This window comes from Malaclemys terrapin, chromosome 10 (assembly GCF_027887155.1).
Source record: "Malaclemys terrapin pileata isolate rMalTer1 chromosome 10, rMalTer1.hap1, whole genome shotgun sequence".
Taxonomy (NCBI): domain Eukaryota; kingdom Metazoa; phylum Chordata; order Testudines; family Emydidae; genus Malaclemys; species Malaclemys terrapin.
This window is the reverse complement of record NC_071514.1, coordinates 19,264,051-19,291,311: the sequence shown is the minus strand read 5'-3', so window position 1 is coordinate 19,291,311 and position 27,261 is coordinate 19,264,051. Positions and strand designations below refer to the sequence as shown.

Sequence of the window (27,261 nt, the reverse complement as noted above, 5' to 3'; positions counted from 1 at the left end):
AGATATTACTATAATAATAAAGAAGCCACGGAGAGCCTAGAAGTCATAAATGAGAGGCTTGAATTTGATCCGGGAGCTCCTATAAAACGAACAAAAGAATTTTTGGAAAGTCTGAAGTTTTTTAACTTAATACTTTCTCTTGGTAATCTGGAGATAAGAAACTGAGTGGTCAAGACCTTAATTTTTTCCTGTTTGCTTCCCCACCACTCCACTTTTACTATTGATGATCAAGGATCTGGTGTGGCCTACGCTACCAAGTTAGTCAAGGTAAGCCGCCTTGCATTGAGCATGTGTCTACACTTACATTTGTCACCCACCAACATACCGTGACCTGTTACGCCACTTCCCAGAGCTGTGTTAAGTCACATTTGATGTGAGTTTGATGCAGCGCTCGTACTGCGTTACTTAGGTTGACCCTAGCAGTCCTCCAGCAGCTGTTCCATAGTGCCCAACACTGACCGCTCTGGTCACAATTGTGAACTCCTCTGCTCAGAGGTCACAGAGACCACCTAGCAGTTTTCCGTTGTTGTGTGCCCAGATGACCATGCTGACTACATGCTCCAGATGCTCTCCAGCTTGGAGTAGACAGGAGACATTGGATCTCCTGGGCCTGCAAGCACAGCTACGGACCAGCCATAGAAATGTGGATATCTATGAGTAGATTGCATGGGGGATGCAAGCGAAGGAATATGACAGGGAAACAACAGCAGTGCCGTGTGAAAGTGAAGCAACTGCATCAGGCACTTCAGGAAAGAAACCTTGGGTAAGTGTGTAATTGTATTTTCCATTACAATGATGTATCGATGGCACCCCCAAGTTAACAGGACACAGCTATTGACCTTTCATTAATTTATTTGTACTAGAAGAGGTAGCGGTATAACAAAGAGAGGTAGTGTTGTTGTTTGCTTTTTGTTCCCGTGTAGAGTTAGGCAAAGGGGGAGGGGCATGTGGAGCAGTTTGTTTACGTACACAGGAATGTCCCTTGAATCCTCCTGAGAGATCTCTATGAAACTTTCATGGAGGTACTCTGCAGTCTCTCCTGCAAGTTTCTAAGGGTGGCAGCCTTATTTCTTCCTCCATGGTAGGATGCTTTCCCATGCCGGTCATTGATAACTTCAGCAGACACCATTGCAGAGCACAGGGTAGCAGCATATGGTTCCAGGCAGCTTCGGGACGCCAGCAGCAGCTGTGCTCTCTCTACCTTTGTTACCTTCACAAGTGAAAGATGGGCTAAAATCCCACTGCCTGTAGAAAATGGTGCTGGTATTCAATGCTATTGCCCTGTACTCGTAGTTCATGCAACTGAGCAGTTCTCTCCTCATTTTTCTCACCCCGGGCAGGCCATATTCACTAGTCCTGTGAGTGACACCATGCACATGCACTCTGAAGCAGAAGTGTCAATAAGCATGTCTTGTTTAAAATTTAGGGGAGCAAGGGAAGGGAGTTGTGTATCTTAACTTAAACTTTCTGTTGTGATTATACTGACAATGGTACCTCTGTGTGTTTTATCTGCTGCTCCTGCAGCCTTGTGGGGTTCAACCTCTACACGCTTGGCATACCTGAGCCATCGTTACTACTTCACAACATATGCTGCAGAGTGCTTAGCTGTTCAGAAAGCACCCTCTTACTTGTTACTGTACAGTGTGACTCAACTCATAGGATCAGTGACAAACAGTGTAATAATCATAAATATACAGCAAGCACCACAAAATTAATAGGTGCAATGACAGTGTTATATTCATAATGTGCATCAGGCACTACACAATTCCTAACCGGTCCCAAAACAGCAGGGTCAGGTGGAGCACAGTACGTCACCATGAATTACTGTGGCTCACTGTTTAAGTGGTCTTTTGAAGCCTCCCTGAGCTGTATAACTCCACATTGAGCTCTTCTAATAGCCTTTGTGTCTGGCTGTTCAAACTCAGCAGATAGCCAATCCACCTCTGCCCTCTACTCTGGCGGCAATTTTCCCCCCTTTGCTTCACAGATGATATGTGGGACACAGCAGGCAGCTATAACCATTGGATCTCCGAGGAAAAAAAGCATCCCAATCTTGTGAATAAACGATGACAGCGTCCCTTCAATCTACCAAAAGCACATTCAGCTGTTATTCTGCACCTGCTGAACCAGCAGTTGAATCTTTTCTTGGTGCTGTCGAGGTGGCCAGTGTACAATTTCATGAGCCATGGGAGCAAGGGTTAGGCTAGGTCACTTTTAACAATTTTAACATTGCTGATGGTAATCCGCCGGTTGTGAAAGAAAGTCCCTGCTTGTAGCTTTCTGAACAGTCCTTTGTTCTTAAAGATGCAAGTGTCATGCACCTTCCCCAGCCAAAATTGATGTTGGTGAAGTGTCCCAGGTTATCCTCCAACACTTGAATAACCATAGAAAAGTAACCTTTTCTGTTAATGTACTCTGTGGCAAAGCAGTCTGGTGCCAAAATAGGGATATGTCTGGCATCTATTGCTGCACCGCAATTCAGGAAACCCATTACGGCAAATCAATCTGTCCTGTCTTGCACATTGCTGAGAGTCACAGTCCCGTGTAGCAGGAGATTAACAGCCCTGAACGTTTGCATGACAATAGCCTCCATAGTGGATTTTCCAACTCCAAAATGACATCCTACTGACTGGTAACAATCCAGCATTGCAACTTTCCACAGTTCTATTGCCACTCACTTCTCCACTGTTGGTGCAGCTCTATGTTGGTGTCCCTATGCTGGAGGATTCGGGTGAGCTTAGCACATAGATCTAGGAATATGGCCTTGCACGTCCGAAAGTTTTGCAGCCACCTTCTTGTTATCCCAAGCTTGCATTATGATGCAATCCCACCAGTCAGGGTTCATTTTTGGGGCCCAGAAGCAGCACTCCAACATCTGCAGCTGCTCCATGAACACTGCCAACACCCTTGAATTGGTTCCCATAATGTCCTATAGCAATTTGCTCTCCAAGAAATTGTCATGTTCCATGCTGATTCGTTTCTTCGTACAACTCTGCAGATACCGAAGGAGCGCGCATCCTATGCCTGCAGTGCTTGTGACAAGAGTGCAAACCTGTGCAGGCTCCATGATTCTGACAGAAATGAAGGACAGTAAAGAAAGCTGTGCGGGTTTGTGGGATTTCTAAAAAAGTCATGAAAATTATGGGGTATAGATCACATTAGGGGATGGAGAGAATTGCATGCTGGGAATTTGACCCTTTGCTGCCTATCATTCCTGCATGACTTGTTTCTGTCCTACCATGCATTGCCAAAAATTCCCAAAATACATGTGTTGGACGGTGATGGTTGCACTCTGGGATACCTGCACCATGCACTGACACATTCACTGCCGTGAGTATGCACAGCGTCGAAGCAAGGAGCAAAGTATGCATGCGTGCAAATGACATACCAACTGCAGCAGCTTTATGCTGATTGTAACTTGTGTTGGCAAAAATTCATGGTATAGACATGCCCTCTGAAATAAAAGGTAAAAACATAGCAAACAAAACTCAGTTTTAGGGAAATAATTAGCCTTAGAGAAGCAATTCTGTAGCTGCTATTGTTTAACTTGCTAAGTAATCTAAGGGCTCTTCATTTTTAATGAAGCTGTTAGTTACTATACTTAAGTTTTGATCATTTAACGTTGACATTTTTTTGACTATTAAAAAAAAAAAACAACCCTGAAAAATCCAAATTAATGGCCATTTTGGAATTTTGTTCATCCAACACTTGTCCTTCTGGAATCATCGAACAACTTACTTTGTGTGACCCCAGAAAGTTTTATCTCATAGTATGAGCTCAATTATGAAAGCGGTCTATAAAGCTCTTTTTTAAAACTTTAGTTCCCTACAACTATTTAATGGGTGGCATACTCATTAAGATTAATATTGGAAGCATGACTCTTCTCACTATGGTGGAGCCGCTGCAATGTCATAGTTAAGGTTGTATTCTGTTTTTAACTTCAAGTGGAAGTTCAGTCTCATAAATGAAAAATGCAGTGGATCTGCCCACAATCTAAGTTAAACTTTAATTTTGAGGAATATAAAAATAATAGCTGAGATAGTTTGAATTCTAATCCAATTAAAAATTGGGTAAAAAGTTCACTGAGTCTGATTCCCTCCCCCCCTTCAATCTTAAACTACAAACTGTAAAACTTTTAAATAAAATGAGTCACGTTATGTGTCACAACTAAGGCTGTCAAGCGATTTAAAAAAATTAACCGCAATTAATTGCAGTGTTAAACAATAATAGAATACCATTTGTTTAAATATTTTGGATATTTTCTACATTTTCAAATATATTGATTTGTATTACAACACAGAATATAAAGTGAGCACTGTACACTTTGTATTTATTTTTTATTACAAATATTTGCACTGTAAAAACAAAAGAAATAGTGTTTTTCAATTCACGTAATACAAGTACTGTAGTGCAATCTTTTATCAATCATCAAAGTTGAACTTACAAATGTAGGATTATGTAAAAAAAAAACCACAAAACCTGCATTTAAAAATAAAACAACCTAAAATTTTAGGACTGAGTGGACTTGCAGGCTCTACTTCTTGTTCAGACAATCACTCAAACAAGTTTGTTTACATTTGTAGGAGATAATGCTGCCCACTTCTTGTTTACAATGTCACCTGGAAGTGAGAACAGGCTTTCGCATGGCACTGTTGTAGCCGGCGTAGCAAGATATTTATGTGCCAGATGCACTAAAGATTCATATGTCCGTTCATGCTTCAACCATAATTCCAGGGGACATTCGTCCATGCTAATGGCGGGTTCTGTTCGATAACGGTCCAAAGCAGTGCGGATCGAAGCATGTTCATTTTCATTATGTGAGTCAGATGCCAACAGCAGAAGGTTGATTTTCTTTTTTGATGGTTTGGGTTCTGCAGTTTCCACATCAGAGTGTTGCTCTTTTCAGACTTCTGAAAACATGTACTGTACCTCGTCCCTCTCAGATTTTGGAAGGCACTTCAGATTCTTAAACCTTGGGTCAAGTGCTGTAGCTATCTTTAGAAATCTCACATTGGTACCTTCTTTGTGCTTTTTCAAATCTGCAGTGAAAGCGTTCTTAAAATGAACATGTGCTGGGTCATCATCAGAGACTGCTATAACATGAAATATATGGTAGAATGCAGGTAAAACAGAGCAGGGGACATACAGTTCTCCCCCAAGGAGTTCAGTCACAAATTTAATTAACGCATTATTTTTTAATGAGTGCCATCATCATAGAAGCATGTCCTCTGAAATGGTGGCCAAAGCATGAAAGGGCATACGAATGTTTAGCATATCTGGCACGTAAATACCTTGCAATACTGGCTACAAAAGTGTGAAGCAAATGCCTGTTCTCACTGTCAGGCAACACTGTAAACAAGAAGAGGGCAGCATTATTTCCTGTAAATGCAAACACACTTGTTTGTCTGAGTGATTGGCTGAGCAAGAAGTAGGACTGAGTGGACTTGTAGGCTCTGAAGTTTTACATTGTTTTGTTTTTGAGTGCAGTTATGTAATAAAAAAAATCTACAGTTGTAAGTTTCACTTTCATTTTCATGATAGAGATTACACTACAGTACTTGTATGAGGTGAATTGAAAAATACTATTTCTCCATTTTTACAGTGCAAATATTTATAATATTTACTTTCATTTCAATTACAACACAATACAATATATATGAAATTTTAATAAATTTCAATTGTTATTCTATTTAACAGTGTGATTAAAACTGCGATTAATTGTGATTCATTTTTTTGAGTTAATCGCATGAGTTAACTGTGATTAATCAACAGCCCTAGTCACAACTGAATTTTATGCACTGTGATTAACTGGAGAATACTTTCCACAACAGCTACTTCAGCTCACTAAAAAGCTTTTTAAAATGGTTTAGGAGATGAATATAAAACTGCCTTCTGATTGTATTTTTCTCAAAGTCAAGTGGCACTTGGATGTTGCATCAGAGAAAATGTTTGACAAAATAAAGGTTACTTTTGTCAAAGGCCAGGATCTCTGTGAAACTGTTCTTCACCAAATCTCTTGAACCGGCCCATAACAGTTTGCTGAAGAACAGGTTTGTCAACAAACCATTCACTGTTGCTTTGACAAAAATTCTTTTCTGTGTTTAAAGGAACCGTTGTGATGTTGAAGATCCTGGTCTTGGTTAAATTGTTGATTTGGAGTGAGCTCTGCCTGTGAATCAGTTGAACAGTAGAATGGGTTGAAAATTTTCCTTTTTTTTTTTTTCCCTTTCTTAAAACGACTTTTTAATGAGAACATTGAAGAAAACTAATTGTGAAAATTCTGGTTCAGGAGCAAGGCCGTTTTTTGATGGAAAATATTTTTATGTGAAAAACCAGCTGCACTGGTCTGTTGATTCATGAGCAGAAGTCTTAAGCCAATTGTGTACAGTTTAATGAAGAACAGAGTCTTCAACATAGCAATGGCTCCTTTCATGCAGGACAGAATCTTCATTTGCTCCTGAACCAGTTGGGTACTTGGATAAAGGTCTTGTCTAAACACGAAAGTGGCACTGGTTTAACTTAATCATTTTTTTTTTTAAATAGTCACATTTTAAGTTTTAACATAAAGCTGGTACAATTTTCTTGTGTAGATGAGGCCAATAGTTCTGTTCTCTATAAAAGAAATAACTAGTCAGGAGTTGGGAAATTAAAAAAAAAAACAAAAAAAACACACATGACTGCACATCCTCATACAAAACTAAAAAGCAAGGAAATTAAAAGTTAAGGCTGTCAACTTCAGTTTGATCTACTCCCTTCCCCAGAGACACACACCTTAACACAAGCATAATCACCATACACTGCAGACCACAAACATAGCTCTACCCAAGTAGTGTTGGTAGGCTTCCCAGCACCCCATTGCCCAAACCTGCAAAACCTTGTAAACTTGTGCATGTTTGGAAGGGACAGTGAGGGTGGAGAGGGAAGGAGTCTGATCTGGTTTGTGGTAGAGGTGGGTGGATTTATTTTGGGTTAGGGGTTACTGGAAGGCTGTCATCCCTACTAGGGCAGAGTTCAGATTATGGTATGTGATGGATGTGTGCTAGTACTGAGGTTTGTGTGCCTTTGGCAGAGGAAATGTAATATTGGAAACCTTAACTTCATTTAAAGAACAAAGTATAAAGTGTAGAGCAAATTTAACTGACACATAACACTGTGTGTGTACATGCTCATTAAATGAAATTCACTGTTGCTGGAAATAACACAAATCAGTCATACTTCATTTGTGATCTTTCACCAGATACTGACTACAACCCATATTTTCATTATGGTCTAAGAATTGTTTGAGTTTGACTGTGAAAGATCCAGAATTGCAATATTCTGCTATTATCTCTATTATTCACTTATTTCTACCAACATGTCTTCCTTCAAAATGTGATGCCCTTTGCATCATTTCTATTATGAAAGAAAACATAGGATCAGTTAACTGATTTTATTTATTTTAACTGAATGATTTATATACATGCATGGAGATTTTTCTATAGTCTATCTATATGTGAATTATTTGTACTCTGTTTTGTTGCTGACAGTTAGGTATATGTTTGTTCATCTGCATAGTACTTGTCCCCAGAATAAAGAAAAAGTGTTTAAAAGATTGAGCCTTGATCAATGAAACCATCAAATGAACCAGATCTCTTAAAATAGAGACTCGAGCCAGTAGTGCTGAGTGTATATTACACATTTGTTTTTAGGTGAGTTAGTGAGATATTTGTTATCTCAGGGGTAGGCAACAGGTGCCGAAGACGGCACGTGAGCTGATTTTCCGTGGCACTCACACTGCCCGGGTCCTGGCCACCAGTCCGGGGGACTCTGCCTTTTAATTTAATTTTAAATGAAGCTTCTTAAACATTTTGAAACCTTATTAACTTTACATACAACAATAGTTTAGACTTCTAGAAAGAGACCTTCTAAAAATGTTACAATGTATGACTGGCACGCAAAACCTTAAATTAGAGTGAATAAATGAAGACTCGGCACACCACTTCTGAAAGGTTGCCGACCCCTGTGTTATCTAATCATGCATAGTTGATATTTATTCAGGCAGTGAACCCCACCACTCTATGGAAACAAAGTATGATGGTTTTACAGTATGGTTACACTGAAGCACTGTGTATAAATACAGTATCATATAATGATGGTGTCACTGTTTAACATAGCTTTTTCTAGTATTAGACACATCCATTTGAATTGTAGGTACAGTAACTCCTCACTTAAAGTCGTCTCGGTTAACGTTGTTTCATTGTTACATTGCTGATCAATTAGGGAACATGCTCGTTTAAAGTTGTGTAATGCTCCCTTCTAACATCGTTTGGCAGCCACCTGCTTTGTCCACTGCTTGCAGGAAGAGCAGCCTGTTGCAGCTAGCTGGTGGGGGCTTGTAATCAGGGTGGACTGGCAGCTCCCTATCAGCTCCCCGCTCCCCTAAGTTCCCTGTGCAGCAGCTGCCTGCAGTTCAGCTGTGTCCCTCCCCCCTCACTGCCATGTTCTGCTCCTGCCCTCTGCCTTGGAGCTGCTCCCTGAGACTCCTGCTTGCTGTGTTGGGGGGCAGGGATGGAAGGGGGGGGCTAATGTCACGGTGTCCCCCTCCCCTTTGCTCCTGCACCCCGCTTACCCCATCTTCCATAGAGCGGGGCTCAGGACTGAGGGAGCTTGCAGCAGCTGCGGTCTCAGCAAGCTGATCTAATTAACAAGGCAGTGTACTTAAGGGAAATGCGCATATCTCCCTCCATTCCTGCTGCCTTGCAGAGTGAGAGATAACACTTGAGGGCTCAGACAATTGCTAGTTCATCATTTAGCAGTAAGGGAAATATCCCACTCTCTGACTCCTCTACCTCAACCAAGCTTCACAATCATCATCACTGTGTACCAGCATTAAATTGTTTGTTTAAAACTTATACCGTGTGTGTGTGTGTGTGTGTGTGTGTGTATATATGTATAATATAGTCTTTTGTCTGGTAAAAAAAAATTCCCTGGAACCTAACCCCCTCATTTACATTAATTCTTATGGGGAAATTGGATTCGCTTAACATCGTTTTGCTTAAAGTTGCATTTTTCAGGAACATAACTACAATGTGAAGTGAGGAGTTACTGTATTCATAACAAGGCTTTGTCTGGTTAGTGACACTCTTTGAAAACTAATTTTTGGTGGTGCTTTTTGGACACTTGTGCAGTCCTTCAGCAGTAAATCTGGAGAGAGATTTTAAATGTATCTTGTAATAGTAGCTGACTAACTTTTTGTCCTGTCTAAAAGCTGGTAGTTATAGAGGTATGCAGTTTTAAATTGCAATGAAAGCAAGTGAATTAAATGTCTGGTGGGGTTTGCTGGAGCCAAGACTTTTGAGCAACTTTAGAAAATATATAGTATCAAACTTCCTACCTTCCTTTTCTTCCCCCAGCTACTTCCCTCCTCCACAGCTAAATAAACAAACAAAAAACCAAATCTCTAACTTTCTAACTCTTATAACATCACTAATGTGAAATAGTGTTTTCCTTTTGGGGTGGGTGGTGGTCCACAGTCTGGGATTTTTTTTAATAAAATGTAAAAGGTCTGCATTGTCCCTGGGAAGTAAAACTATCCTCCAAACAAACCAAATAAGTTGTCCCCTAATATAAAACTTTTTTGTTTAAAAATAGTTCATTTTCTATTGGGACAGCCACATTGAACACTTTGTGGTTAACTTGGACTAAGAACAAGTTAGGCTACTTTTGCCAGACAACAGGATTTTACTACCTTGTCCTTGGCACCTAAGTACTTAGAATACTGTTAAAGTTTTGTCTGCAAGTTCCAGACAAATGTATGAAATGTATACTTTTTTTTTTTGTGAACAGAGGAGAGAAATACATTGTAAGACTAGTAAGCTGCTTTGTATGTCTGAACTGGCTGTTCATTTTTTTTAATGAGGTTCATTGGATATAAATGGTGATGGAAGATAGAGATTTATTTGGAATTTCTGCCTTTCGGCTATTGCTCCAGGAGTCTGGTGTACATGATGTGTTACAGTCAACTGGGCAGGGATCACGGTTTAGTCCCATGATATAGCACATGTTTGGCTAATGAAAACTGCTTTCTTAGATCAGACAACATCTCGTAAATAGTGGAAATACGTGAGTATAGACAAAGTAGTAACTTGTGAACTGTAGTTATGGAGAGCCAAGCTACTGGATACTTTCAAAAACACTCTGTACAGAACAGATACAGATCAGCTTGCAATATTCAGTTGTAGAAATCGTACACAAGAAAGAGAATTATAGTAGGTGCATGGTATTGGCTGCTACAGTCATGTTGAAACAGTTTACATTATAACCGCATTTTCGTCTTTCATAGCTTGCTGAAATTTTTTGTACTTGGTCTCTGCCCTAAGGCAAAATCATCTTGGAAATCTGGGGTATGTGAGGAGGGGAATGGTTTCTGCTTCTGAAAGAGGAGACTGGGGAGAGAATTACTTTCCCACTATATAAGTAATCATTGTATGGATTGAACATCCATACAATCTAAACAATTGAATTTTGAAAGTTACTACTTGGTGTAAAACTAGAGTAATTGGATTTTGAGTGATAAATAAACTGAGGCTGGAGAGATGGATTTCACTTTCCACCTTGGAACCAAGCATGAAGCTGCAGAGCAGAGACGGTCTATGTACACCATGCTTACGCTCATTAATAAGGCTACGTTTTAGTCACAGATATTTTTAGTAAAAGTCATGGACAGGTCACGGGCCAAGAATTTTTGTTTACTGCCCGTGACCTGTCCATGACTTGTACTACATACTAGGGCTGTCAATTAATCACAGTTAACTCACGCAGTTAATTCAAAACAATTAATTGCAATAAAAAAATTAATCGTGATTAATCGCACTGATTAATTTCAGTTGGTATTCTATTGTTTAATGTTTTTGGATGTTTTTCTACATGTTCAGATATATTAATTACAATTACAACATAATACAAAGTGTACAGTGCTCACTTTATATTATTTTTGATTATCATTTTTACAGTGAAAATATTTGCAATCAAAAGAAATATTTTTCAGTTCACCTCATACAAGTACTGTAGTGTAATCTCTTTATCATGAAAGTACAACTTACAAATGTAGTTTGTTCCATAACTGCACTCAAAAACAGAACAAAAAGTAAAACTAAGAGCCTACAAGTCCACTCAGTCCTACTTCTTGTTCAGCCAATCGCTAAGAGAAACAAGTGAGTTTACATTTGCAGGAGATAATGCTGCCCGCTTCTTGTTTACAATGTCACCTGAAAGTGAGAACAGGTGTTCACATGGCACTGTTGTAGATGGCGTTGCAAGATATTTACGTGCCAGATGCACTAAAGATTCATGTGCCTCTTTATACTTCAGCCATCATTCCAGAGGACAAACTTCCATGCTGGATAATGCTCGTTTAAAAAAAAATGTGTTAATTAAATTTGTGACTGAACTCCTTGGGTGAGAATTGTATGTCTCCTGCTCTGTTTTACCCACATTCTGCCATATATTTCATGTTCTAGCAGTCTCGGATGATGACCCAGCACATGTTCGTTTTAAGAACACTTTCACTGCAAATTTGACAAAATTCAAAGAAGATGCCAATGTGAAATGTCTAAAGATAGCTACAGCACTCGACCTAAGATTTAAGAATCTGAAGTGCCTTCCAAAATCTGAGAGGGACAAGGTGTGGCGCTTGCTTTCAGAAGTCTGAAAAGAGCAACTCTCTGATGTGGAAACTACAGAACCCAAACCACCAAAAAAGAAAATCAGCCTTCTGCTGTTGGCATCTTACTCACATAATGAAAACAAACATGCTTCGATCCGCACTGCTTTGGATTGTTATCGAACAGAACCCATCATTAGCATGGACGCATGTCCTCTGGAATGGTGGTTGAAGCATCAGGGACATATGAAGCTTTAGCGTATCTGGCATTTAAATATCTTGTGACGCTGGCTACAATAGTGCCATGCAAATGTTTGTTCTCACTTTCAGGTGACACTGTAAACAAGAAGCAGGCAACATTATCTTCTGCAAATGTAAACAAACTTGTTTGTATGAGTGATTGGCTGAACAAGAAGTAGGACTGATTGGACTTGTAAACCCTGAGGTTTTACATTGTTTTATTTTTGAATGCAGGGGTTTTTTTGTACATAATTCTACATTTTTAATTTCAACTTTGCTGGTAAAGAGATTGCACTACAGTACTTGTATTAGGTGAATTGAAAAATAGTATTTTTTTTTTACAGTGCAAATATTTGTAATAAAAAATAAATACAAAGTGTACAGTGCTCACTTTATATTCTGTGTTGTAAATGAAATCAATATATTTGAAAATGTAGAAAACCTCCAAAAATATTTAAATAAATGGTATTCTATTATTGTTTAACAGAATTTTTTTTTTAATTGCTTGGCAGCCCTACTATATACCCCTGAATAAATCTTGGGTCGGGGGGGGAAGCCTCAGGGGGCAGCTCAGATGTTCGGGGGAGGGAAGGGTGGTCCAGGACCCCTGCTTGTGCTGGTGGGGGTGCGTGGGTTTGCTGGGGCTGGTAGCTCCCTACCCAGCAGCTCTGTGTGGCTCCCGGAAGCGGCGACATGCCCCTGCACCTCCTAGGTGGAGGTCTGGTCAGATGGCTCCGCTTGCTGCTTCTGCCTCGAGAGCTAGCTCCACAGCTCCCATTCGCCAGGAACCGTGGCCAATGGGAACTGCGGAGGTGGTGCTTGTGGGCGGGGGTAGTATGCAGAGCCACCTGACCACTCCTCTGTGTAGAAGCTGAGGGATGTTGCTGCTTCCAAGGTAAACGCTGCCCTGAGCGCTCTCCCACACTCAAACCTCCTGCTGCTGCTGGGGGAGTGGGGTGCAGTGGCGTGTGACTGGCCAAGAGGCTGCATGAGTTAGGCAGCCCCTGGGCCAGCCACACTGGCTGCTGCAGAAGTCCCAGAAAGTCACAGAATCCGTGACTTCCAGGACCTCTGTGACAAACTCAGCCTTACTCATTAATAGTTTGTTAATGCAATTGGATCTAGTCGTCTTTGAAACAGCACTAGATCAAAGAGCATTAATGAACTGTCAATGTGTATCAAGGCAGATGCAGAGTGCGGCAGGAGGGGGTGATGACTCCATCTGGGGGTGCAGGCTCTGGGGTGGGGCTGGGGGGTTCAGGGTGTTGGAGGTAGCTGTGGGTTGAGGCAGGAGGTTGGGGTGCAGGGGGAGTGAGAGCTCTCTCTGGGGGTGGAGGCTCTGGGGTGGGGTTGGGGATGAGGGCTTTGGGGGGTGCAGGCGGGGGCTCAGGGCTGGGGCTCGGGTGCGGGCTTACCTCCAGGGGTTCCCGGTCAGCGGTGCAGCAGGGGGCTAAAGCAGGCTTTCTACCTGTGCTGACTCTACGCTGCTAGGCAGAGGCACGGCAGGTGGCTCTGCGCACCGTTCCCACCCGCAGGCACCGTCCTTGCAGCTCCCATTGGCCGCGGAGTGCGGAGCCGGTGCTCGGGGTGGGGTCAGAATGCAGAGCCCTGTGGCCCCCCCTGCCTAGGAGCCGGACCTGCTGGCCACTTCTGAGGCGCAGCGCAGAGCCAGGACAGGTAGGGACTAACCTGCCTTATCTCTGCAGTACCACTGCCGGACTTCAGTGCTGACCGGAGTCCCAGGGTCCCTTTTCGACCCGGGGTTCTGGTTGAAAACCAGACACTTGTTCACCCTATGTATAGTTAAATATGTTTTCTGTATAAATAAATGTTAAATATGTTTTATGTGCTTGACATTGAGAAGCATTTTCTATATTGAAAGTAGTTGTTTACATTCATTCCAAAAATATGTAATCTGCAGTTTACTAAAAAATAAATGCACAGACTGCTTAATCCTCTAATGTTCTTGGGGAAGAATCTTAATTTTGTTATAGTTTTATTTAAGAGTTTGAAAGCCTGCAGCAACATGTAACATCATTAGTAAATGAAAGGTAAAGCAGAATAAACTAGAATCCTGCTGTGTACTTCAGAAAACTAGTAAACAAATAGCAAAAAACAATTTTTTTGGTAGTCTTAAAATATATGGCCATATTAAACATATAATTTGCTGTATTGTAAAAAAAATTATACAGATTACTTATTAATACTAATTTTTATTAAGGGATCTTGTGGAATAGGAAAGCTTTTTATGTGGAAAGTAGTCCAGACAGTTTGTTCACTAATTCTGAAGAATTCCATGTTGGCATGATGAAATATTGCTTTTTATCAATGAAGCAGGATATAGTTTGTCAAAAGTATGTTTCTCTCTGTTATAATGTGGTAAATAAAAGTATTTATAGGGGTTCCATATTATGTTAAATGAAGACTTTTTTTTTTAATTTGAGACCTGATTTCATACTGCACTTTGGCAGTGGTTTCTTGTTGTAACCTGCTATCTTCAACACCTTAAATTAAAGTTAACTGTTATAAGATTGGTTCCGCAAAGAAACCTGCTAGTAGTGTCCATCATGGATTTCACTGAAGATAAAGTAAGGGGTAAACTGCAGTCTGAAGTGGCCACTCATCATTGGCTATGGCGTTGGACCTGTTGTCTTTTCCTGCAGCCCCAGTACCTCCTAAGGCCTTCCTGTCAGGCCTCAGCCTGGGAGGTCTCCAGGTCTGAGCTCCCCAGCTAAGCCTGCCCCTTCCCGAGCACTGCTCTGTTGAAGGTACCCTGTGCTCCCAGGCAACCAGGTTCTTCCCACCCCCAAGGCTGGAGTGAGACTCCCTGCCTCTTAGCTCACAGCCCTTTTTATACCAGCCCTACTGGGTCTGGATTGGCTGCTACTTGCCTTTGCCGGATTGGCTCCTCGGGGTAGGCCTTTCCCAGAGCTGGTTTTAACTCCTTCCAAACTGAAGCGGGGTGACCGCCCTGCTACACCACCCTCCCTCCCCCCAAAAATCCCATGCCTGGGGTAGGGCGGTTCTCTAGCCTGTGTGACCCGAAGATGTCCTGCCAGTCACACTTGCTTCTCTTCACTTTCATTCTACTTCAGGGCCAGGTCTTCCTTCTCCTTGTGGGATTTCTGCAGCTCCACCTCCACCATCCAGCGGGCATGTTCCACAGCCGCCAGTCGCATACATACGCTAACGTTCTCCAGACCCTCTAACTTCAGGGTCTGGGTTCCCATTGCAGCCTGCTCCCCGACAGTCTGGGTCCCAGCTTCCTGCTGGGCCCCCTCTGTCCCAGTACCTCTGTCGGATACCTTTCGTTGGGCAGGGCTCCCTGGCAGGTCTACTGCAGCGTTGACCCTGCTCACCTTCGACCCCCTGGGGTCCTGAAGTATCTCTTCCTGCACCCCTTGTTCCTTGAGGGGGCAGTGTCTCTTAATATGGCCCCTCTCCTGGCACAAGAAGCAAACTCCTTGCCTCCTCCCAGCCTCAGGCCTTTCAAACTCCTTCCTGGGTCTAGCCCTCCCTGGGTTGGCCGTGTTCCCTTGGTCCGGGCAATCCCTCCATATGTGCCCTCACTGCCCACAGGCCCAACATGTCTGTCCCCTCTTGGGTTTCTTCACCCTATGGGCATTCCCAGGGTTTTGTCCCTTCCTCTGTTCTGGGTGAGGCTCCTTGCCCCCAACCCAGTAGGGAGAGTCCCCTCTCAAATGTCCCCGCCTCCCACAGGTGTAACAAGCTCTGCACTCTGCCCAGGGCCTGCACTCCCCTCACGCTCTCAGTGACTCTTCTTGAACTCCCCTATCAGGCATCTTACCAGGGTCTGCTGCTCCCTTGCCATCTGCCCTACCTGCTTTTGGAGGGCTCATTGCACTTCCCATAGTCCCTCTTGGGTTTCCCGGAGCCTGATTGGCTCCTCGGGGCAGCCCTTTCCCAGACCTTGTTTTAACCCCTTCCAAAATGGAGCGGGGTGACATACCTGTTTTTAAAAAAAACACACTTTTTTGGCACTGACACACAGTCTGCAAATACCGTACAGCTATGTAAGCTTCAGTTAAGATAAATATTCTAAGATTAAGATTTAGAAAATACTTGTGTATGCTATTTAGTAGTAGTTTGTTCTATGACTCTTTCTATCTTTAGTTTGTGTAACATTTTTCAGAAAGCACTAATTGTGAGAATATTTCAAATAAATAATAAGTCATGGTGTGAACATACCAGTACACTTCTTTACTGAATCATAAAGAATCCAGGTCACTTTTCGTATAGTTTTAATAATTTCTATATTGATAATGAAGGCTCATTGTGTCTTTTCACTATTCTTGAAATTCCTTGTACACAGCAAACATACAGTATATTGCATAATCCTCTGAGAGTTAAGAAGTAGATTAAAACAATCTTGCCCACTAGAGCATTAGGAATCTGTGTGCTGCTGAAACGTCTTTACTTTCACAAGGTATATCTTATCTTATATGGTGGCTCTAGATGTGAGGTCTTTATCTGGAAAAGTTTAATAGGAAAAAAGTGAATGTAGAGCAAAATGTGCAGTATGTCAGTGAAGGGTTCGTCCTACTAATACTAGTTAGGAGTATTTCCCATGTAAATCTTTGGGCATTTCCCTAGTCTGAGAATTTCAGATTGTTTAACTCTCCATGCTATTTCAATGGGTCAGTCTTATTTCACCAAGTTGCAAGTGTGAAAGGAAAATGAAATAAAATTCACAGTAAAGACTTAGCATATCTTTTTCATAATATTACTTGTGATTTTATTTCATTTAAATAAAAACTGTAAGCAACACTTGTTTTGGATTTCATAGTTTGTTTAATAGTCTCTTGAATAGCAGCACTATAAAGTTCACTGCTAACTGAATGAATGTTTAGCATCTGCTGCGAAGAGACAGCTGTATGCTTCTCTTGCCCTTTCCTTTCCTGGGACAGCAGATTCACTGAGTTCCCAGCACTATGCTTCTTTATCTCAGATGCCACTTATTTTCAGCACCTAGGTTGGAAACTACTGATCTTTCTTGGCAGGCCGTTTACCGTTTCCCACTTGGAGTAGAATTAACTCTGTTGTGAGGGGGAGGAATTGAAGGGCCAACCAAGAAAGATCATTGGTTCAATACCTTCTGCTAATCCCTGTAGAGGGCATAACTATCTACACTGCTTCTGGTTGCACATTTCTTTAGATCAGAAAGCACTGTAAATAAGTGGTTGGGCTCCCATCTTGTGTCTCCCTCATCATTCTTTCTTGTGGCTTCTATTTCTCTCTTCTGAATGTTTCTTTCTCTCTCTCTCTCTCTCTCTGTCTTCTGGGTTTTAACTTCTTCTGCTCAGTTCTAGTTCTGCCTTTTTTCCCACTGTTTTCTTTTCACTGTTTGTTTTCCCCAGTTCTCATCAACTGTCTTATTTTTCTATTCCTCCCATCTCACTTCCCCTAGTTCTTTCTCCATTCCCTTCTCTCGCTCCCTCCCTTACTTCATACTGGTCTTTACCTGTTTCTGCTGTAAGGAATACATTCTTTCCTCCCCCCTTCCCCTGCCACCATTAGGAAGAGTGGTTTATGTGTTCCATGGTGGCAATCTTGCAGCTTCCAATGCCTTCTGGAGGAGCCTGGTGCCCCTTTGGGGATGTGTGCATGCCTTACAGGTTGGGTATCCCAGATCTATTTGTTTCTTAGATGCCTCCCATTCAATCATTTACCAGCCCAGCCCTGTCTAATCTGTAAAAGCTGATAGGATCACATCACAAAGTTTTTCATTTTTTTTTTTAGACCCCCCCCCGCCCAACTATTTATAAATTGCCCAAAATGAGGATGGCAGTTAACAGAGTAAAGAGTCCCTGTGTAGTCCAGCTCACAATCAAATACAGCCAACACAAAGACTCTGTGCTTGTGAAGACTGAAGTAGGAAAGATATACAGGGAAAACAATTTTAGATGTGGCTTTGAAAGAGGTGGACAAGAAGTGGTAGATGAGTCATGAGAATTAACTTGTACAGTACTGTTTGTAGTAACTTGCTAGTTGTATGATTCCTAGTAAATTGGAATTTTGATCAATGAAGCTAAACCATCCTTAATTTAAGTATCTATATTCCTGGCCTCTATTTCCAGAAGTCAAGAAAAATAACATTTCTGCAAAGACTCTGAGTGAACTCAGGTAGATATCCTAAAGCAGCAATATACTTCAGGGTCCATTTTCTCCCCTTTTCCAGTGAAGAAAGCATTCCATCCTAACAAAGCATTTCTAAGGAAGTATGGCTAACTTTTTTTTCTTATATTGACTTCAATAGATTCAGACCAAAACTGGACATGATACTAATATTTCCAACGCATTTCACTTAGTATCAGAATAGCATCTTAATTTAATTAAGATTTATAATAATATTGCATAGAATACAGAAGAAACGTAGGTTGCATATTGTTTCTGGATATACTTCTTGAGATTCTACTGAATTGAATCTCTTCCCTGCAAATAGTTGAAATGACAGGCTGACTGTGCATCATCCAAGACACTTGGCAAAAGTAAAGTTTGGATCTGTAAGATAATGTTATGTCCCTGTTTTAAAGCAAGCTAAACAGAATCTTGGCTAGCAATTAAAATAGGTAAACATTTAAGGAAGTCAACGTCTAATTTAAGATTTTCAAGCACATTTTTAACTCAATTTGGAATATCTCTTGAGGATGCTCCTTAAATTGTTTATCAAAAGTGGGAATAAAAGGTAGGATTTGCTACTTGACAAAGAACTAGAGTTATCCTATTTTATTGCCATTATCAATGACTGACAACTTTATAATAGAATAGTTAAAACATAAGTGAAACAGTGATAAATTTCCAACTAGCTTCATGAAATAAATGGTGAATATTTTGTAACTTCAAAATACCACATAGCAACTATTTTGGTCACACTTTAGTGAACTATTTCAGAATGTTTGCTTGCATGTTCTTGCATCTCAATTTGCATGTTTTGCGTGTGTCATTTAAAATGCGTGCTATCGTTAAGTGCAAAATACTCTTGCAATCTGGAATATACAGTAAAGAGTTTCATGAAAATGCTGTAAATGCACTTATCTGATTTTCAAAATTATAACCTATTCTTTTTATGTAACATTAAAATATAACAGAGTTTATAATCTTTTGATGTTTTGTTAATGCAGTTTGATAGAGCTTTTAGCAACAGACAGTAATTTAGGCCAAATTACCTGTAGTTGTAATCTGTTTTTCACTAGTGGATATTTCTTCTTTTGTTACATCACTTTTTTTTTCATAATAAGTAACTGATTGTTGCAAAACTAACTTCAGAATGTAGTTAATCAAAACATGTAGACTTTAAAAAAGTGACTAGTCTTTAAGGTGCCACCGGACTCCTTGTTATTTTTGTGGATACAGACTAACACGGCTCCCCGAATACATAAAAAGTGACTAGTGATTCTGGTTGCTTCAAGTTTTAGGTGCCCAACATGAGGCACTTTAAAGGGGCCTGATTTTCAGAGAGAAAGCTCTTATTGAAAATCAGACCTCTTCACATGGGCATTCAAAATCACTCTTGCTTTTGAATATCTTGGCCTTACTGTTTGTCCTTGTCAATACTGCAGATATATGCTTTCATCAATGAAAAATAGAAATATATTTAAATGGGGAATTATATTTCTTTAATGCCTTCTTTTGGCTATTGTATCATACAGTTTTCTTTTTTAAAGAATATTGACAGTGATTTATATGATAATTTTATAATATAATAATTCTTGTATAACTCTTATTTTTACAGTCCCAGAAATCCTGGATAGAAAACACTTTCACCAAGAGGGAATGTGTGTATATTATACCAAGTTCAAAGGACCCTCACAGGTAACTAGAAATTTTATGCATGACTTCCTTAGTACTTCTTAATTAAATTGGTATAAAATAGATTGGTACAGTAACTGCTGTTCTTAAAACATTCATGTAAACTCAATTTTTTAATCTATGTAAAATGAAACTCTCTGCCTTTAGTTCACTCATTTAGTGCCTAAGCATCACAACTGTGTCTGTAAGGTTTCTCTGACTTTATTGAAAGTCCCTCAACGTACCACAGATGCCTATTCATTTGAGTATGTCGCCTCTTCCTTTTTCTACTAGTCCCTGTAGTGGGCATAACTATCTACAATGCTTTTTGTTGCACATTTCTTTAGATCAGAAAGCACTGTAAAGATGCTCTTCATACAGAGACTGGTAGAGGAAAGAAGACTGTGAGCCTGCAAGAAATAAATTTCCTTTCATGCTGAAGAGTTGACATTAAGGAGATAGGGAGAAATAAATGTGAGAGTGTGATGCAGAAAGAGATGAAGAATCCAATGGAAAGAGAAAAGAGAGAAATCCAAGAGAGCCAAAATTGACACGGGCCATACAGACTCAAAGGTGGAGGAAAGTTGTGTTTTCAGAAAACTCGATTCTGATACCAGGATGTGGCATGTGATACCTCCCCCCCCCCGCCCCTCCCTCCATCCTCATCATTCAAAACCTTTGGGGGGAAAAAACAACAATGTGAAAAGACGAGGAAAGGTCAGAAAGGGCATTGAAAATAGTTACAACTATGGAGGGCATTAAGTATGATGAAAATCTGCAAATATTAGTATTTTGCTTAGTAAGCATTGATAAGAGACCTGACTTTAGGCATATGAAATGATGCAGGGTATAATAAAATTGATTAAATACTGCTTTTAACTTAGTCTTTCACAATACCTGAACAAGATGATGTGAAATTAAAATGTGCAGTCAACTTAGAAATATGACCTCTCCAGCAGTTAGTTTGTGGATTTCACTGGTTCTAGAAGTCATTCAGATATAAATTAACAGGATTCTTAACAGGATTTAATTTATACATGTTGTAGCATCTTGCTGATATAAACCCACCTCCAATTACAAATGAGATTAAATCTATTGTTACTTCATGTTACATGGCAATTTAAAAAATTGCTAAAATTAGAAATACTAGTTGCAATTTAACTGCCTCTACAGCCCCAAGTTAAGTGTTACACAGTTTCAATGACTTTTAGAATTAAACGTCTGCTTTTCAGATCCATAAAGCTGCTAGTTCAAGTCCTGCACATAGAACACTTATATAACTTTGCTAAATTCAGACTTATATTAGTTTCTTTTGAGAATTTGTTTCAGGCAGAATAAAGCTCTAGTCTGTGAAATGTATCACAAATGATTCATTAAATTCCTTGAAACCATAGGACCCTGAGAAGGTTTTAAAATTTACTGCCACGATCCAATTGAAACACATGGAAAACTTGCAAATGTAAGCAGAGTAATTAGGAAGCTGTTAAAATTTCCAGAGCATTTCCCAGGGAACAAAACAATCTTTCAACACTTGTCTTTTTAAGTTTAATCTATTTGTAGCCTACAAATGAAGTTTCACATTTGGCCAATCCATTCCTTAGATTTTATCTTACTGTAGTTCCTGAAATATGTATGAAGGAATCAAACATAGAACAGAAAAATTTTTTTTAGATGTTTTGCAGAATAATTTTGCTTAGCATAAGTTGTGATCTATAGTTAAAAACCTAGTTTGGCAATTATTGAAATCTAGTTTCATATTAAATATCCAGAAGATTTATAACTTAATGTAGCTTCAAAAAAGGCTAAAATAACTACAATTTAAAGGGCTTGCTTTATGCTTTAATTTATTTTAAGCATAGTTATAAAAATGTGAATATACAATATAATTTTATTTTAGATAGTATATTTTTGTACAATTATACCAAAAGTTATTATGCACTTGAATAATACAGGTTAGTTAATTGTTTATGATTCAAGTTACAGAAAACTGTGATGCAAATACAGAAGGGGAAAGTAAGAGGCAAGGACAAAGAGGAAAAGATGTGTAAAATGAGATTTTGAAGGAGATGGAATTAGAATTTCTGCATCTTTTCACAATGAATTAATTGAATTAATAGAACATTGTACAAGTTCATTAGGACCCAGCTTAGCCTTATGCACATGAAGGGCAAAATAACCTTCACCCCAAAGCAAAAAATCCCAACAAGACACAGGAATGAGAAGGATCAACTCTGAGGGAGAGATGCCACAGTATTTAAACTATGGAGTCAAAGAAAAAGACAGCATATTACCCCCCCCCAAGAGTTGAAGAAAAATATAAAAGCTTCATACTATCTAGTTTAAGACCCCAGTTTACCAAACATTTAAGCATGAGTTTAACCTGAAACAGAGTGTGAATAATCCCATTGAAGTTAATGGTGATTAAAGACAATTATTTAACTTCAATAGGACTATGCATGTGCTTAAATACTTTGATGAATTAGGGCCTAAAAATATAATTTAGGCCATGTCTACACTATAGAGTTAAGTCGACTTAAGTTACGTCAATAATCATTGTAATTGCAATGATCACTGTAATTACATTGCTTGTGCATTTTCGCACAATGCTCCTTGTGTCGGTAGAACTTGTCCACAGGTGATGCTGTAGTACTGACAAAGAGAGTATGAACCATTGGTAGCTATCCCCCTGTGCAAATCGCTTCCACCTCCCATTAGGAGTTCTAGGAATGGATCGTAGTGCATCATGGGAGCGAAATCACCGCCCCTCTGATGCAGTTTTCTCCATCCCATAATTCCAAGGGCTTCTGACTGGGTTTTGCACCGTTTTCAACTGCCCCTATAAACCTTGTGCCTGCCCTCTCTGACTGAAAGCATGGATCCTGCACTGCTCACCAGTCTTTGATAAGTATTATGAACACAACGTGGCTGACCTTCAGTATTTCATAAATTGCTAATCTGAACAGGCATCTGTGCTGCCTGCACTACTGTGTGTCATGGAAAGAAACCATTCAAAATTGATTTGGCATTCACAGAGCAGCTGCACAAGGTGGACCGTCACTATTGGGCTCGGGAAACAAGCACCAAGTGGTGGGATCAGATTGTGATGCAGGTATGGCATGATGAGCAGTGGCTGCAGAACTTTCGTATGTGCAAAGCCACCTTCTTTGAACTGTTTCAGAGTAGCAGCCGTGTTAGTCTGTATCCGCAAAAAGAATAGGAGTACTTGTGGCACCTTAGAGACTAACAAATTTATTAGAGCATAAGCTTTCGTGGACTACAGCCCACTTATGCATCCGAAGAAGTGGGCTGTAGTCCACGAAAGCTTATGCTCTAATAAATTTGTTAGTCTCTAAGGTGCCACAAGTACTCCTGTTCTTCTTTGAACTGTATGTAGAGCTCGCCCCTGCCCTCCGGTGCCAGAACACAGAAATGAAAGCTGCCCTAATGGTGGAAAAGCGAGTGGTGATTGCTATGTGGAAGTGGGCAACTCCAGACTGCTACCGGTCAGTCATGAATCAGTTTGGAGTTGGGAAGTCCACCGGGGGCGTTGCACTGATGCAAGTGTGCAGGGCCATGAATCACCTCCTGATACAAAAGACTGTGATTCTGGGCAGTGTGCAGGAAATAGTGGATGCCGTTGGGGCAGTGGGATTCCCTAACTGCGGCAGGGCTATAGATGGCGCACACATCCCAATTTTGGCCCCCAGACCATCTTGCGACAGAGTACATCAACAGAAAGTGCTACTTATCTATGCTGCTGCAGGCGCTGGTGGATCACCAGGGTCGTGTCACTGACATCAACACAAGGCGGTCAGGGAAGTTGCATGACACATGTATCTTCATGAACCCTCGCCTGTACAGAAAGCCACAAGTAGAGACTTTCCAATAGAGGATGTGGAAATGCCCATAGTGATCCTGGGAGACCCAACCTACCCCTCACTCCTGTGGTTCATGAATCCATACACCTGAAATCTTGACAGCAACAAGAAGCACTTCAATAACAGGCTCAGCAGGTACAGAATGACCGTAGAATGTGCCTTTGGCAGATTAAAGGGTTGCTGGTACTGCCGTTTTGGCAGGTTAGACCTCAGTGCACTGCATAACATTTATGAAGCTAAGAGAGTAAAGTTTCCCTAGGGGTGGAGCGATGAGGTGGATTGCCAGGTGGCTGATTTTGAGCAGCCAGACAGCAGGGTTACTAGAGGGGCTCAATGGGGGGCTATTTGAATCGGGGAGGCTTTGAAGCAGGATTTTGACAATGAGCCCCAGTAATGTCTTTCTGTAATAAATTAAGCCAGGCATTGTTTACTTGCCACCTTGAGTGACCCCTGTAATGATTTCTGCCTGAGCATTAATTGTAGTCTGCAAATGTGGCAGTTGCCACTGTTTGAATTTCTGTTGCAACCATCCTGTGTAAGTTACAAAGAAAGAAGCACTGTCTTTGTAAAACTCAATTTTTATTAAAGGTAATGCACAGATTAATATTTCTTACAGGAGACCTGACAGTGAGCAGCACTCACACGTAGCTGTGAGATCCTCACTTCAGAAAGGCTAGCTGTCATTATGGAAAATGTCCCTTGCAGTGGAGTGTAAGGTGTACTTGCAGTGGAGTGCAAGGGATACTGCTATGGGTCAGGAATGCGAGAGGAATGTGTGTGGGGAGGGCAAGGAATACAGTTCTGTACGGGCTGCAGGAGGATATTCCTGGGGGAATTCTGTGCCTAAAAATTCTGTACACAATATTTTAAAAATCTGCAAAATTCTGCATGTTTTATTTGTCAAACTAACACAATATAATCACGCTGGTTTCAGTTATTTTGGTGATTTATTTAAACTACAATACAGTGGATGGAGAATGGGAGTGGGAAGCATTGGAGGAAATCCCCAACCCACCTTGCCTTGTAGTAATGTAGCTAGGTTTCACCCTTTATTTCTAATTATTAGTCCACAAATATATGCAGTCATGTGCTCAGTGTTACATCATAGGCAAGTGAAGCTGGGGAATCAAACCCATAATTTATATTGGCTATTGACCATCTCCAGAAAGGTTAGTAGCAGACAGTTCATGGAGCACATTTTGATAGGAAATTCTTTCAGTCCAGAAATTTAGATCAGTTCTAATCACTAAAGTAACCTTAGCATTTATAAGGCCACATATCCTTTACACAACTCTGGCAATGTAAAGGAGCCTTAAAAGTTTTACACCTGTTTTACACTCATGGAGGAATTCACAAAGACAATGGGAACAATCACTAAGCAGGCAGGCTGCTACATTTTGCTCTAACTGAGGGGACAGAGCCTGCCCCAAGCTTACCTCTTCAGAAACACCCCAAAGCCCTGCCCCTCCATGCCAAGTGTGCTGCAATAGCGAGCGAGAGGGACAGAGCTTCTCTCTCTCTCTCTCTCTCTCTCTCTCTCTCTCTCACACATGCATGACTGCCCATCACCATCTCATTTACGTCTCTGCCAGCTGCTCCAGGCGCCTGAACCAACCTGCCTATGCTGTCAGGGAGGCGTACATGACTGCTCTTGTGCCTTCCCTTTGCTTCCCATCAGAAGTCATTTTTCTGCGGGGAAGCAAAGAAATCTGCGGGGGACATTAACTCTGCACATGCTCAGTGATGCAGAATTCCCCCAGGAGTAAGGGGGAGTCGAGCACTCCCGTGTTCTGCCTGCAGAGTAATCAGGGACCTCAAGATCTCTGTTTGGTCCTCCATGAACTTTATTACCCACTCTTGACTTTGTCTCCTCTCCTCTAGTTTCTCATTTGTCTATCTCAATGTTCTGTGCTTGCTATTGGCCTGATCTTAGGATTGCAGCAATTCCCGAAACATGTCCTCCTTATTCTTCCTCGTTCACCTCCTTATCTGGTGGAGGTGCTCCGCTGGTTTGTAGGAGCTGGCCCTCAAGGACACATCTGCAGAAGCAAAAGAATCAATACATAGAGTAATTATTGTATGTGCACTCAGTCTTAAATCATAAAAGTTACATATATCTCTTTCTCACTTTCCCTTATTAAGCACACAGCACGGTCAGAGTACTAAACATGGTGAGTTTGGCCCTGGGAGTGTGGGGGGAAAGAAGGTGCAAGGCAGGACAAAGAGTCTGGATGGTTTCAGAAGGGGATCAGTACAAGTGTCCTGAGACATTATTCTGAATACTAGCACCGTTTTCCACAGGTGGGGGGCGATCGAAGCTGAAATCATACTATTGAGGTTAACTGAAGATGCAAGGGTGCATCTTCTACATATGTGTCATGTCAGATCGGTACCATATGCTGCTCACCTGTGTGATGCTTTGATTCCTCCAGAAGTAATTGCTGATTGGCGCGCCAAAATTTCCTACAACGGAGGAAAGAACAAAGTAGCTCTGCCAAGGAACCTTCAGTGGAGGATTGCTGAGTATCTGCAGGAAAGTTTCCTAGAGCGCTCTATGGAGGATTCTTAGAAGATCTCGGTGTGCATCAACAAACTTTTCCACAGGGCCCCCATTATGTAGCTGCACAGGGAAATGTGAAGCAGATGCAAATAGTACCTAATAGTGTTAATTTTGACCCCTTCTCCCACATGCACCATGTAACAAAATAAGACACCTCTACCTCATGTAACCATGAATTATCAAAGAAAAATGAGTACTTACTGGAGCTCCCCTCTCCTGCTTCAGGCACCAGACTGCTTCTGGGACTGGCTAGACCCCTCCTGAGTCAGAAAGAGGTCCTGGCTTGCTACACCACCAGACAAGCCTGTTGCACATCCTCCTCCAATTCACCCTCCTCATCCACTACTTTGTTCTTGGGTTGACTCTGCTGGGCACTGCCTTCAGTCCCCCCCGAAGTATCCACAGGGCTCTTGGCAGTGGAGGTGGGGTCACCACTGAGGATAGCATATAGCTCCTTGTAGAAGTGGCATATTTTTGGTACTACACCAGAGGGACAGTTGGCCTCCTTTGCCTTCTGGTAGCCTGTCTTAGCTCCATTATCTTAGCACATCACTGCAGCATGTCCCTTTTGTGCCCCTTCTCATCCATGCCACGAGCAATCTGCTTGTAGGTGTCAGAATTCCTACGAGGTGCAACTGCACAGCCTCCTCTCCCCACAGACCCAACAGATCAGCAACTCTGGAGTACTCCACGTGGGAGCCTGTTTGCTGTGGAAAGCTGGCACGGTCAGCTGGGAAGATGCAATGTGAGCTGTCCAAGCTGAGCAAACAGGAAGTAGAATTTCAAAAATTCCTAGGGCTTTAAAGGGGGAGGGGTGCATGCCTGTGTACCTGTCTGCAGGGCAGCAGAATAGAAACTGCTTAGCAGAGCAGTCATGATGGGCATTTTAGGACACCACCTAGAGACCACTTAGGAAAACATAAGCAAGTGCAGCATCTACACCGGCGTGGGCAAACTTTTTGGCCCGAGGGCCACATCTGGGTGGAGAAATTGTACGCAGGGCCATATGAATGTAAGGCTGGGGCAGGGGGTTGGGGTGCGGCAGGGGGTTGGGGTGCAGGAGGGGGCTCAGGGCAGAGGGTTGGGGTGCGGGGGCCCAGCGCCGCTTACCTCGAGCGGCTCCAGGGTGGCAG

General features: G+C 41.4%; 1 protein-coding gene across 1 annotated transcript in view; it reads left to right on the top strand.

Annotated features, from left to right (window-relative positions):
* Window positions 1-27,261, top strand: part of TRPM7 (transient receptor potential cation channel subfamily M member 7) — a 126,807-nt gene that overhangs the window by 17,119 nt on the left and 82,427 nt on the right. Inside the window, exon 2 of the mRNA XM_054041488.1 lies at window positions 19,635-19,714. Within this exon, the coding sequence (XP_053897463.1) occupies window positions 19,635-19,714 (80 nt within the window). The remainder of the gene's footprint in view (window positions 1-19,634; window positions 19,715-27,261) is intronic.